Below are 14,804 nucleotides of genomic sequence, written 5' to 3' on the forward strand. Positions count from 1 at the left end.
ACTTGTTAAATGCAAATAAGACAATGTGGATATCAAAAACTGAGTCTTATATTTTGTATATTTTACAAAATGTGTTGACAGTCTAGTAGTTACACTGTCTAGTAGTTGCACTGTTACACTGTATGTAAATATCTGAGTGAAGGCCTGTGTCAGTCCTGCACGCCTTGGCTCATGCACTTTAAGGTGTGCTTCGGGCTGTGCGCACGCCGAGAGGGCTGCAGCATGTGCAAAAAAAATTAGTCAAGCCAACTTAAAAATGTAACGCAACCTGCTGCCAAAGGATTTTGAGTAAACTCAACTCCGGGCCAAATAGTTGTGCTGACTTGCTCTTTTAAGTCGACATAGATGAGTATTTTATGTTGACCTTACTTTATTTAGCAAGTTCAGTGCATTCAAATTGTGATGTTGAAATAAATTGAAATAATCATTCCAATTAACTTGGAAAAGCAAGTTGGCACAAAAAACATTAAGTTATCCTAAATTATTCTTTTTTAGGGGGGCTTTTTCCACCTTTATTGGATAGGACAGTGTAGAGACAGGAAATGGGCAGCAGAGAGATGGGGAGGGATTGGGAAATGACCTCAGGTCGGAATCAAACCCAGGTCCCCAGGTTTATGGTATGGCGCCTTATCCACCTGAGCCACAACGCCCCAAAATGTTATTTTAAGTTCACATAGCTCAAGTGCCCTTGACTGTTTGGTTATTTGTACCAATTTGTATGTATGAGTGTTTAGTCTAGTTAATATCTAGAGTGTTTATACTGTTTATATTGTCTGTTTGAGTGTTTAGTCTATCTTGTTGTTATCTAGTGTTTACACTATTTATACTGTTTATATTGTCCGAGTGTTTAGTCTGTCTTGTTCTTATCTAGTGTTTATACTGTTTATTTATTCTGTTTATATTGTTTGAGTGGGCGGCACGGTGGTGTAGTGGTTAGCGCTGTCGCCTAACAGCAAGAAGGTCCTGGGTTCGAGCCCCGTGGCCGGCGAGGGCCTTTCTGTGCGGAGTTTGCATGTTCTCCCCGTGTCCGCGTGGGTTTCCTCCGGGTGCTCCGGTTTCCCCCACAGTCCAAAGACATGCAGGTTAGGTTAACTGGTGACTCTAAATTGACCGTAGGTGTGAATGTGAGTGTGAATGGTTGTCTGTGTCTATGTGTCAGCCCTGTGATGACCTGGCGACTTGTCCAGGGTGTACCCCGCCTTTCACCCGTAGTCAGCTGGGATAGGCTCCAGCTTGCCTGCGACCCTGTAGAAGGATAAAGCGGCTAGAGATAATGAGATGAGATGAGATATTGTTTGAGTGTTTAGTCTGTCTAGTTCCTATCTAGAGTGTTTATACTGTTTATATTGTTTTTTTTTTCAATTATTCTATTTTTATTTATTGCATTGCCAGTTTGCACCGTGGGTCAGAGAGGACTGATATAGCATATTTGACAATAAAGTTGACTTGACTTGACTTGATAGAAGAGTATTTTATGTTGAGTCGACTTGACTTGCCTTTAGAAGTTCAGTCCAACAAATTGTTTAGTTGAAATAAATTGAAATAATAATGCCAATTAACTTAGAAGAGCAAGTTGGCACATCATGGTTCTAAGTTGAGTGTACTCAAAATCCTTTGGCAGCAGGTTGCGTTACATTTTTAAGTTGGCTTGACTATTTTTTTTTTACAATGATTTAGTGTGTATTACATTTTTTAGTTAACACAAACCTCTCAACACTTAAGTTCTACTTCACTTTGCCTATTATTACACAAACAGAAACAAATACCGACATACAAGGAGGGAATTCCCTGGCCTCTGCTGAGGAAAGCTTAGTCTAGACTCCTATACAACGTCTCGTGTCAGTTTCCACGGACTTCTCACTCCACCCGACCGTTGAAACTTTCGAACTTGTGAAGTGCGCATGCGCAGTGGCATCGGTTAAGGGGCGTCAACCAGCACTTGAACATATAAGTTCACTTAACTTAATTTTCCAATTCCTATGAACTTGTGGTGAAGGAAAGGCGTCTCAACTATTTTTTTTTTTTAGTTACTTGAACAATTAGAAGGGAAATTTGTTCATTCAACTTAGAATCCTTTTTTCACTCAACAATTTTGCAAGTTACATTTTTTACAGTGTACATCCGTCATATTCGCACACCTGACAGCCTGTATGAATGCATTTTTCTTGTTGCAAGGCGTAGGATTATGTACACATGGCTCTGATGCTGAAACTGTCAGTTATGTATGGAATACAGCAATTAGACCAGTACTTGTATATGGTATACATTGTGTTAACATGACAAAATCCTTGTTGGCTAACTTAGAGCAAATCCAAGCGAAGTTGATCAAGGCTGCAATCAGCGTTCATAAGTTTTTGTCGAAATGGTCCCCTGTTGAATGCTATAGGAGTACATAGGATTCAGACTACATTGGGCATTGGTTATTTACTATTGTTACGAAATGTGTTAGTGACTGATTCTAGGGTCAGATCTTTTTTTATATATATATTTTTTTTACTTGGCCAAAAATCATGTGATAAATCATCTAGTTAAAACAACCTAGTCGCACGAGCTACTCAAATGTGTCTTAATCATGGAATATTTCTTATTGAGTATATTTTTGATGATAATTACGCACGATATTCCCAGCACACCCTGAAATGTTTTACCAGAGATGATGGCCTAATCGATTCTGTTTGCCAGTTATTGCTAAGTCATGATCTATATGACAGAAATGTTCTTAATATGATGCTCATGCCATTTTAAAATTTTTAACGTAATCAATTTTTCTAATTGTTGTTCTATGTATATTGTTCTGATTTTATGGATTTAACTTTACGTTCTCTCCTTTTGGAGGCAATAAACACACTACTACTAATCTATTTTTCTTCAAAAAAAAAAAAAGAGATAATACTTCATCCATTTATACCCTGGCCCTGTTTGTAACAGGAGTAATAATGTAGCTATGATTGTCTATTTAAACTCTCAAAGGACAGACTTATAACAGCTAGTTATACATGTATATGTGTCATAACAACATAGGGACATTATATCAAAGAAGATGCCTCTTAGCAATTCATCATTGTACAGTCAAAAATATACGACAGCCCTCCACCTGATCTGTTCTTCTATTATTGAGCCACTCAGTGCTGTGCTTATTTGTTAAAAATATAAACGTGTGCCGCTAATGGCAAACTCATCGCTCTTTCTCATACAAACAGCCTTCCTTCCCCAAACCAGTAAATTTTAAGAAGACAAAGAGCAGCGAACAAATGAATTACAGCAGAGTTCAATGGGAGGATATGTGCTATCGGGGGACACTGTCACTATGGGTGACAGGAGCAGGGAGGCTCTCTATCCTCACGCTGCGCAAACAGCCTTGCTTGGTTGCCCAGGATTCATGGCTTCTTTACCGCGCTAAATTTATACCATCTCACCCTCACATAAATAATGCGAGTAGTCAACGCATGAAGAATAATTGCCATCATCAGGGTCAGCAAATTTTCCCACTGCAACTGTGGCACGATGTGTCAACAGATCTGTCTCTCTCTCTTCTTCTTCTTCTTCTCCTTCTTCATCTACTCTTTTCTTTCTTTGAACAATATATTGTGTTAGAAACATGCTAGCCACCTTTCTCAGCCGTCTGGCCCTCTGCCCTTCAGCAACCTTTTTTAAATGTACTGATTTGTAGATCACATTGCATATCTTTATGTAACATTTGGGTCACGCTTGCTGCTATTTGTTTCTACCTCCCTCGTCTATCCTGTGGGAGATTGTCTGCAACACAAGCAGAGTACAGGCATATGAAATTTAGGAAATAACAAAAGAGAGGACAAAAGGGGAAATAACACAGAACAGACAAAAAAAAAGATAAAGTAGAAAAAGTAGACTGCCTTTAGTTAGGACTCTCAGGCTGTAAGTGTGTGTGTATGAGTTTCTCTTTCATTTAACCTCACACAAACTTCTCCAAGCCAGAAGCTACAGTAGGTTTAACCAAAAGCACAGCACCTTCAACAACAGCAACATTTGCTCAAGACTTACCCTTCTACTGAATAAAAAACAGAGCTGAATAAAAGATCACGCGACCCTTCATCTGCTATGGCTAACCTTTCTCCTTGGCTCACAGTCTCAGATAACTGATTTAATCCTCCCATACAGCGTCCTTGTCAGTGTCAACAAGAACACGTATTAAGCTGACAATTGTGCCTTGCGCTGGACTATGGATTTCATGAGTGCAGGGCATGTGGGAGACATAGTTTGCTGATAACACCATGAAGAGGTTTATTAAAAGCAATGTCACTGATGCATGTTTGTCTGCTTCTACAAGAGTTAAAAGTTTTACATGTATTGTTGAAAATAGAATAAACTTCATATTTTCATAGTAAGCCAGGGTTGCAGTCAGGATGGGAATCATTTGGGTTTGGGGGGGGGACAAGGCGAATAAGCGGAAATCATAATTCTGGGCTTAATGTTTGCACTTTTTAAGCTTCTTTTTAGCTTTAGCCATAAGAGCAACTGAGTGTTATTGTAAATACGCCAAGTTTTCGCACACAGCAATGCACCGACTGACATGTTAGCCTAATCTGAAATTCATGAAAAGGCAGATTTGTGTGGTGGGTCTCATAGAAAATGTGTAAAAGACACTAGCCAGCACAGCAGCGCCAGCATTAGCAGGCATCACCAGCTCAGTGATTCATGCTTGTCATCAGTTATTTCCTTTTTCCCAGGCTTCTCTGAATCAGCTGAAATAAATCAACTACGCTGGCCAACTTTTCATCAACCAATATTCTTCAGATTATAGGACATCTGTTTAATTACTTAAGGTAAATATATAGTTGGCTTATTTACTTTCAGTACCACTGTTTAAATACATCAAAAAATGAGTGCAGTTATCACCAAACACTGCTTTTGGCCTGTGGGTGCTCGTGCTATGTGTGTATGAGTGGAGGTATGAAACTTCATCACCCACTCTTTTGTTCTGGAAGTAATATGGGTCGATGTCCTCCAGCGGCACCCCCTCCAGTTCTGATGGAATGTCTCCAAAAATGCGGGGGAGCTGCTTCCCGGCCTCCAGGTCTGCCCGGGGCTTGGGAATCTCCACGTCACCCAAGTCCTCCTGGTACTCCCTGGCCTTCTGCGCCTCTTCTTCGGTGATCCGCTGCTCAATGCCAGCCAGGGATTCACGAGTGAACCGGTGAAAGCTGTCGGAACCCGGTGGAAACAGCAAGGTTGCCATCTTTTCATCCTGAGCCTCCTGTCCTAATGGTTACTTCACAGCTGAGGAAGACAAGAAAGAGACAGATGGAGTTAGTGTTGTAGTCCTTGAGACTGGTCTTGGTCTTTTTTTATAAGTCTTGTCTCAGTCTCAGGCATAGAGGACTCGAGATTTTATTTCAAGACCGGTCAAGACCACAGCTGCAGGGATATGACAAAACTGTCTGTGCACTGCCTGATTTATTTGTTAACATCGTTACTGTGATTGGATGTAAAATTTCCTGCTTCAAACGCAACCAATAATGTGACTCATTGCTAATTTTAAATTTTTCTTCCTGTTAACGGCCATCACACCTCCCCTACCCCCCTTCTCACACACACACTGGTCTGGTCTTGGTCTTGGTCTTGATTATGGTCTCAATCCCTCAAAGTCTTGGTCTTGACTTGGTTTCAACCCCTCAAAGCCTTGGTCTTGACTTGGTCTCAACCCCTCAAAGTCTTGGTCTTGACTTGGTCTCAACCCCTCAAAGTCTTGGTCTTGACTTGGTCTCAACCCCTCAAAGTCTTGGTCTTGACTTGGTCTCAACCCCTCAAAGTCTTGGTCTTGACTTGGTCTCAACCCCTCAAAGTCTTGGCCTTGACTTGGTGTCAGTCCCTCAAAGTCTTGGTCTTGTCTCAGTCTCAATACACTCTGATCTTGGTCATGACTTGGTCTCAGTTTAGATGGTCTTGACCACAATACTAGACAGAGTGCTCATTCAATTGTAAAAATGTAGCTCAGTCTTGTTTCATCTTATCTACAAAGGGCTGCAGGTTTTCATTCTAACCATGAAGGAGTCATATCTGAGTCCACTGGTTTAATCAGCTGATCTTGGTCTTTAAACAGCTATTAGGTGTGGCTGGAATGAAAACTTGAAACCCTATGATCGCTAATTACTGTCTACTATAAAAGGTGTGATAACTAAAGATTTTCATAATTTATTCATCCTCAGTTTAGCGCTACATCCTGGTTAGTCGCTGTTGATCCAGAACCAATCCCAATAACACTGGGAGTGAGGCAGGAAGTCACCCTGGATGGGACGCCTGTCTATCATCTGGCACCACACACACATTCACATCTAGGGGCAATTCAGTGTCCCCAGTCCCCCTACCAGCATGTTTTTGGGAGGTGAAATGAAACCGGAGAACAAGGGGAACTCCACACAAACAATAACCTAAGCACAGGATTAAACCAGGGACCCTGGAGCTACCGTATGAGGCGGCAACATGTCTTGCAGTGCACCATGCTGACTGATGAAAAATTTTAACAAGTGAAATAAAACCCAGCATATACACATCATATGAAATAGCATTCAAACAGTGAAATGTCATTGTTGTGCTGTTTATACATGTGAATGGAGCAGGGTTTCCTCACTGTATGACTGGTGTTCCTCTGAACAAAAACATGCCTATGTGTGCATATTCATACAGACCAGGCCATCTGTTATATCTTTCAGCAAAATAATTGGAGATCATTTTTCATCTGTTCTAGCAAGCAGTATTCTAGGAGGAGGTGTTTGTGACAGACCCAAGAGATCATCCGAACAACCAGACTATTTGCATTGTTACAGCTTCTTATACAACTTTTTAATGAAGGTATACTTAACATGGTAAATGGATGCCAATAATCCTCATAAGCTCACATTTAACCTCTTAAAGTTGCAGGCGATGAGCTTATGCCATCATGTGTTGTCCGTTGTCCATCCAGCATCGTCCACATTTCACGAAAATCGCTTCTTCCCTCTCAATTCTTCACCGATTTTTATTCTTTTTGGCAGGAAGGTAGGTCTGCCAGGGGTGCATATGGCTTCTACCCAAATTTGCATGATTGCAATTAATAATGAAGATATGGAGTAATTAAGCCCTAACAAGCAGTTTCCACACAAATCGCTTCTCCTTCAATTCTTCACCGATTTTTATTCTTTTTGGCAGGAAGGTAGGTCTGCCAGGGGTGCATATGGCTTCTACCCAAATTTGCATGATTGCAATTAATAATGAAGATATGGAGTAATTAAGCCCTAACAAGCAGTTTCCACACAAAGGCCAGAGTGAGCTACGCCGTCATTGACGGTCTCGTTCATTAATTCACCTTATTATGTAATTATTAGGATCCAGAAACTATATTGAAATATTAAAGATACCATAGAGTTGCCTTCGGGCTAAATATAAATCCGGTCCTGGAATTTTATGGGGTTAAATCATAGAATATGTATGAGCATTTAAATACTGCGTATATAGTACGTTGGAATTCTTAAAACAGTAAAAAGTGAGACAATCCAGTTTCAAAGCTTTTTAAAGCAAGTTCTATGACTGTGAATTTTATCCCACCTCCTTGTTGTCCTTCATAGGTTAAATGAGTCTGCACTAAGGCCAGGACCTTCCTTTTACTTGAGCACAGAACATAATCCTGCTCTTTATTTCCATACCATTTCAGCTATTCACAGTGTGAGAGCCCATGTAGCAAACGTTATATGCTGCTGAAAGGAACAAAAACTTAAACACGGCCCAATAGTTTCCCTCGCCTTGCAGCAGCATGTCAGACTTCTGGATTTCCTTTGAGGAAGAACAAAACCCTGCCGTCTCCATGCCCCTTTTACCCTGAGTGAACCCGTGTCTCTGATTTTGCTAGACTGTCCACTGACACATATGTATTGCCAATTATTATGCTAATGACTTTAAAATTAATACACATTAATATGGATATCGGATAAATATCCATAGAGTATATTAGTATGCATACTGTCGAGAGTCATGTTTAAAAGTGATGATGCAAAGAAATACTTGAAGAAAGCAGAATCTCAGTACTTTCTCTGCTTACTTAAGGTACTTGTTTGTTAAGAGCTAAGCTGAGATGAAAACATGGACACCAGACCTGCAGGTGGTGACTAGACTATTTATAACAAAGCACACTCATCGTGCAGAGTTGACAAAGATCTAGCCACTTAGCTGGATGTATTATGGCAAGAATTTGTATAAGAACATCTGAAGAGCAAACTGGTTATGACAGTATACAACATTTCTCAACATATTAATGCCCAAAGTCAGTACCAGATTTTTATACAGCAATGACTTTCCTTTGTTACATGAGACTACAGGGCCTCTGAACTGACATGGTGATTAATTTTTAATAAGCCACACAGCCACAAATTAATATATTGAGTATCAAACTGGAAATTTGATATTGAAATAAATATTCAAACCCATAGCCTAGTGTTATGTGCACTCAGCTCTCTTTCTCTCTTGATATCATTCTCTTTTCTCATTTCTGTTTTTGTGTCTCTTGCAACTGCTCCATATCCTCTCACTCTGTCTCTTTTACATGGGGCATTAGGCTCCAGATGCCTATAAAGGGGAGCAGGCCTGTCACTGAGAGCACTGCTCCATCTTTTAATCGCACAGATTGTTTCAGGCAAAGCCAGCGTTGGCCTCTTGGTTGACTCACTGCTTCTCATGGAGCTGAAACACAACAAAACACAAACACAGCTCCAGCCAAGTCAGCTGATTGGGGTGGGATGAAACATGGCCCTGATGAGTAAAAAGGCGGCGGATATCAGGCAGGAAGGAGTGTGACATGACTGTATGCACCAACACCTTTAAAGTGAAAGCATATCATGATGTATACAAGATATAGCAGTGGTTCTCAATATATCTGAGCTCATCAAACGTCTCTTCTTCTCTGCAGACACAATCAGGCTCGCACGTCACAAGGTAATGCAGTATGTTAATGCAGGTATTTTCAAAATGCGGATAGTTTTATACCTTGTAAATCTTTAGGGGAATGAGAATAGGCACTTTTTGTGTTTTGAAAATACATTTCATGAAGTCTCTCGAGTCTAATGTGGAGCACGAAGTGGGCAGTGCTTAAAGCTTATATGCAGAGCCATGGCCTCACTTTCGTTTATAAATGCCTTGAGACCTCGAGAATGGCACAGGAATAGTTTTAAGCATTAACAATAAATCTAATATAGTCATTTTTATGATTAAAGTGATTTATATAGGTAGCGGTCTGAGTGAATGACCTTGACGTCCGTAACGTCACAGCAGGAAGTCTATCGGTCTCATCGCCATTTCCGCTATACTAAAACACAGAGCTGACTGCAACTCCGATCCTCCATTTTGAGCTAATTTATCGCCATGCCATGTAGATGTGTTGCTGGCCAGTGCAGCAACACAACAGAAGCTGGATTTACGTTGCATTCATGGTCCAAAAATATTCAAACTGCAAAGATTTGGACGCGTTTTGCGAGAAGTCCTCAGGCACATTGGGCGCCTATGAAGTGGTCTCTCCTCTGCTCTGCACATTTTACTGAAGACTCGTATGAGACCTCTGATCTGTTGAGGAGCGTTGGCTATAAGCCCGTATTGAAAGAGGGTGCGGTATCAACAATTAAAGGAAAAGAAAACTACAAGAAAAGGAAAGTATTTTATTTATTTATTTATTTTTTTTTTAAAGGAAAGTGAGTTCAGTTGCACCAGTCCTCCCGGAGTGAGCCGAGGGTTGTTGCTAAAATCTGGGATGGAACGGGATGGGACGTATCGTTCGGGCAGTGACCTCCCCACGGTTGTTGCTAAAACTGGTGACATCCCATTCTGTCCCGGGTTTTAGTAATTGCCTGAGCCCAGCAATAATGGTGGAATACATATTATGAAGAAAAGTGAATGAGTGGAGCAGCCGTCTGATTTCTAAACTGGATATCGCTGCCATCTCGCCCTTACGTGGAAGAAGCGAATGAACAGAGAACTGAACGAACAACTGAAAGTCAGATTGTTTCAAAAACAATTGGCCACAATATCGGCCTTCAAGAAGCGAGAACACAGACGGGTAATCTCCAACTCTCATTTGGATAAAAACAACACGTTGTTTACCTGCATTTAGATTAATACATGTAACTTGTATTGTGTGTTTAAGTTACCGGGATAAGATTATTTAATTTGCTTCAGAATGTGATTGTCTCAGTTCATCTGATTATTTAATTAGCCTTTTACGGTTTATCAGTGAAAATGCATGCATGTACATGTATGTTGCATAAGTTATAACACCGATCCTGTTTTAATGAGAGTCAACCCACAATCAATGAAGTCAAATCAGTCCTAGTTGAGCAAGTCGGTAACGGTGTTTCTTACTTTCACCGTAAATTTTTATTTATATGACTTTGGTCTATAGCTGTCAAAGGCCTCCGCCTTAAAACCGGTTACCACTGTGACGTCACACACTCAGGGCTGGCTGGCTCAGCGGGGCAGCTCGAATGCCAACTTTGCGGTTGATTTTAACTCTCAAAAAAAAAAAAAATATATATATATATATATATATATATATATATATATATATATATTATTCCCATTTATGCAGCATACAAGAGTCAAGGATGGAGATACTATCCACTCAGAAATGCATTTAAAAATAAAGGTTCTGCATATCTGCTTTAAAGGTTCTGACTGCAAAGTTGAATTCTGGGCAAAATGTGTTATTTCTATTGCTGTTGGAGTTTTGAGATGTTTCGCTGCTGTGTACATCGTGTATCCTATGTGTGAATGTTTTGCCGAGATAAAACGTGTCCCATGTTTTACGATTCTGGAGATTGCCAAACCAAGTGAGCAACAATATCACTACTTTTATCGAAAACAATTTGGCGTGGGCAAACATGGCGGACTCGGCTCTCCCACCAGCTAAAAGCCAGCGGAAAAGAAAAGGAAAGCTTGTGAGTGTAACTGTAAGATAGAGCAAGGTTAGAGGACATGTAATTTTTCTGGACGGATAACTAAATCATTCTAGCTAGTGCTTAGCTATCTTAGCCTTAGAATGCATGGGCTCGACTCCACAGTAGGGAGTATGGAGTTATACATTGAATGTTTTGATTTTACAGAGAAAGAGACGATAACACAAAAGCAGCAACAGAGAAAAGATATATTCGTCTTTTGTTTCACGGATCTACTCGCGAATGTCAACCACAAATTACATACCTGCAACTCAAAACTCTCTGAAGTCGATGCAGACACACGATATTTTCCACGTGTCTCCATCTTGGTGTGACGCAGTTCCATAGTTATGCTAATTAGTTCAAGCTCCTTCGCGTTCAGTTGTTTCCAGAGGGCCATACTGTTTACCTCAAGAGGGAGGAAAATGGTCCCAAAATGGAGAAAAGTGACTCTCGGCACATCAAAATGATCACATCTCATCTGCATGAGACATAGGAAACTGCCATGTACAATTTTAAAAAATGTGAAAATTTCAGATGACTTTGCAGTCAGCACCTTTAATAGGGGAAAAAATACCCAGAGGTCAAATTGTTATTGCATATTGATTTTATTGAAATAGTGTAGTGGTAGAGGTTAACTTGGTTAAAATATGTTGATGCAGAACGTCTCACATAAAGCATTCAAATGAAAGTTTGATACGTTGCTATTCAACACATAGAAGGTGGTGCAGATGAGTTGCGTGTAAACAACCATTGTTTTCTTTAAGACTGCTTTGGACTTGGTAAAATAACTACATTTTGTCAAATAAATTTTCTGTGCTGCAAAGCTGCATTTCCTTTCGTTGCTCCAGCTTTACCCTGCAGGAGGTAGTGACACTAGTTATTTTATTGTGTACGGGGCAAAAAGCAAGTGGATCAAACGCATATATAACTGATATAATAGTGTTCATTTAATTCCAAATGAATGTTGCTTTCAACAGTTTGAATGCGATCAGAATGGATGTGCACACTTGACCAGTTGTCATAACCTAACGCCACTCTATCAGACTAAGAGCAATGCAATGTGAAGTGACTGGTTCTGTACCTCGTATCCCAGTCCAGTCAGGCACGTGGGCTTCACGTACCTCTGTAATGCCATGTGCTGTCATTAGTCACTAGTGGCTGTGCTGGCAGCCCTGTCGAGGAGCCAGCGAGCGCCAGGGTGATGCTGGCCTTATCTCTGAACCTGACACTGAGCCGTTACAGAACCTGAGCAAAATGTCAGCATATCCATGACTCGCAGCTCCATATCATGAATGACATCAGAAAAAAAGCTCTCGGGCCAGATCAAATGGCAAAAGAAAGAAAGAAAGAAAGAAAGAAAGAAAGAAAGAAAGAAAGAAAGAAAGAAAGAAAGAAAGAAAGACATGGGCATTCACTGTACCACATAAACATTTGGGAGAATGTCAAGCATAAGCACAATAGCAATAGCATGCCAAAGAGAAGTGATGCCAGGCGACAGCTAACATTTATGATCACTGGTCATTTCGATGATTCAATAAATCCTCGAGTACAAATTTTAAAAGTATGCCTTTAGGTACAAGTTCAAGAAAAGTGCATTTGTTACCAGGTTATGCATTCTGCTGATTCATTAAGATTTAGAGGGAAATGACTGTTTTGTCATTGTTACAGTGTGTTTAACTCCTTCGGACATAATGTGTACAATTGTGCGCATGAAGTTCCATAGCATTTTTCCTTGCGTCCGACGGGGTTAAAGGAACGGAACAAAATATAAATCATAATAAGTAACTTTTTTTTTTTCCAATTTTACTCGTGAGTCACATAACACAAAGACAAACAGAGCAGAACACAACGAAAGCAAAAGAAACTAACCTGAATATCTTACACATGTTGGACTATTTGTTCCATTAATAATCAACAGAAGTAATATAAAAAGTCTCTGGTCATCCGGATCTCATATTTGCCTGGCTGTAATGGTCAGCACTAACACCAGCCTCCCTATCGCCCTGCTTCTTCTGCCTCCAATGGACTGGTCTGGTCCTCTGGGAAATTACCAATAAAGTCTTCATACATGAGCGGAGAGCATTAACAGGAGGGTGCTTGTTGGCTCAGGCCAGGATACACACACTCTTGTGTGATTTCTCTGCTACAATGATTCAGTTTTCACTGCTATAAACCATCCATTAGGTGCTAAGATTAAAAAGGGTTTTAAATAAAATAAAAAAAATACATTACATAAGTAAGGAGTAAAACAAACAGGTCGTACTTTTACAGGAAAATAATCTACAAGCAGGCGATGTGGTTATGACCCTGAAGTGGATTATTTTCCATAACAGCAAGACCTGAAGTGATTAATTCCTCTTATACTACAGCAATTACCAACAGTTACAATTTTTGAATATATTAATAAATGTTAATTGATAAGGATAAATAAAACACATCATGCTTTTTACCTGTATATACAGTGCGTAGTTGCATTTAATGTTATGAAGCATCCACAAGACAAGTTAATTCCTGCTATAAGAGATATAAATAGTCGTTTCCTTACCAGCCTCTCTTGAAGTTAATAAGACAAAAAAAAATAAAATACGCAGCTTGTCATGTTACAGAGAAATCAGAAAATGCAAACTCCTGTGTCCTAAAGACTTTCCAGTGACGAAAAACTTACAAACTGTTACAAAGCACTGATGACCAAGACATCCATAAATGTCAGATTAGTATCTCCAAATACAAAGCTTCACCATATCAATGAGTATGAGGTTTAACTTTGTTAAATAACAACACATTTTTTGAATCAGTTCATTATTAGCCTTAGATTATGTGGAGCGTGTGCCATACAAGCCACTGTGAATTAACTATTACTTTTGAAACAATATTCCTATAGAATACTAGACCAAGCGCATTAATATAAATTATTTGGATTACAGCCGGACCTAGTGTCAGAGCCGTGAAGTTATGGAAAATGGTTCAACACTTTCTGATATATCAGATTAAAATATTCAGCAACGCTGTGGTATAATATATATATATATATATATATATATATATATATATATATATATATATATATATATATATATATATCCTTTCCTTGAATATCGTAGCAAATATCATACCGCTAGACCTTCCAGTTCTCCAGATGATGAAGACTCTGAATCGATGACATTAGGCATCCTTGAATTCTTTTACTGTACATACTCAGTGTACTGCTCAAATGTGTATGCTGCTGTGACAGTGGAAATATGACAGGAGCTCTGAGAGAGAGCTGTCGTGTTGTTGTGGCTGTTGTGGGTGACAGCTCTGATAGGCTGGTCTCATTCTCACATGCATCATCTAATGCATGTACAGAGAGGAGCCTTTGATCATAGAGCTGTGGAGATGTTTCCTTTCCTTAGCAATTTGTCAGTTTGAGCTGGCAATAGATTAAAATATATGTATAAAACGGGCAATTAATAGCGGCATGTTAAATAAATAACATTTATTAATGGGATGTTCAGTTTCAATTAGATTATGTGCTGGGTTTAATCTGGAATATATATATATAAAATTTACCCATCCATCCGTAACCCCTTTACCCATCCATCCGTAACCACCAATTATCTCTAGCCGCTTTAACCTGTTCTACAGGGTCGCAGGCAAGCTGGAGCCTATCCCAGCTGACTATGGGTGAGAGGCGGGGTACACCCTGGACAAGTCGCCAGGTTATCGCAGGGCTGACACATAGACACACAACCATTCACACTCACATTCACACCTACGGTCAATTTAGAGCCACCAATTAGCCTAACTTGCATGTCTTTGGACTGTGGGGGAAACCGGAGCACCTGGAGGAAACCCACGCGGACACGGGGAGAACATGCAAACTCCAATAAATAT

At 39.9% G+C, this 14,804-nt stretch overlaps 1 protein-coding gene across 1 annotated transcript in view; it reads right to left on the reverse strand.

The window, feature by feature from the left end:
• scn5lab (sodium channel, voltage gated, type V-like, alpha b) overlaps window positions 1-14,804 on the reverse strand; it is a 242,756-nt gene that overhangs the window by 205,503 nt on the left and 22,449 nt on the right. Inside the window, exon 2 of the mRNA XM_060922428.1 lies at window positions 4,949-5,256. Within this exon, the coding sequence (XP_060778411.1) occupies window positions 4,949-5,215 (267 nt within the window). The 5' untranslated portion in view covers window positions 5,216-5,256. The remainder of the gene's footprint in view (window positions 1-4,948; window positions 5,257-14,804) is intronic.

Source organism: Neoarius graeffei, chromosome 5, assembly GCF_027579695.1.
Source record: "Neoarius graeffei isolate fNeoGra1 chromosome 5, fNeoGra1.pri, whole genome shotgun sequence".
Classification (NCBI taxonomy): Eukaryota; Metazoa; Chordata; class Actinopteri; order Siluriformes; family Ariidae; genus Neoarius; species Neoarius graeffei.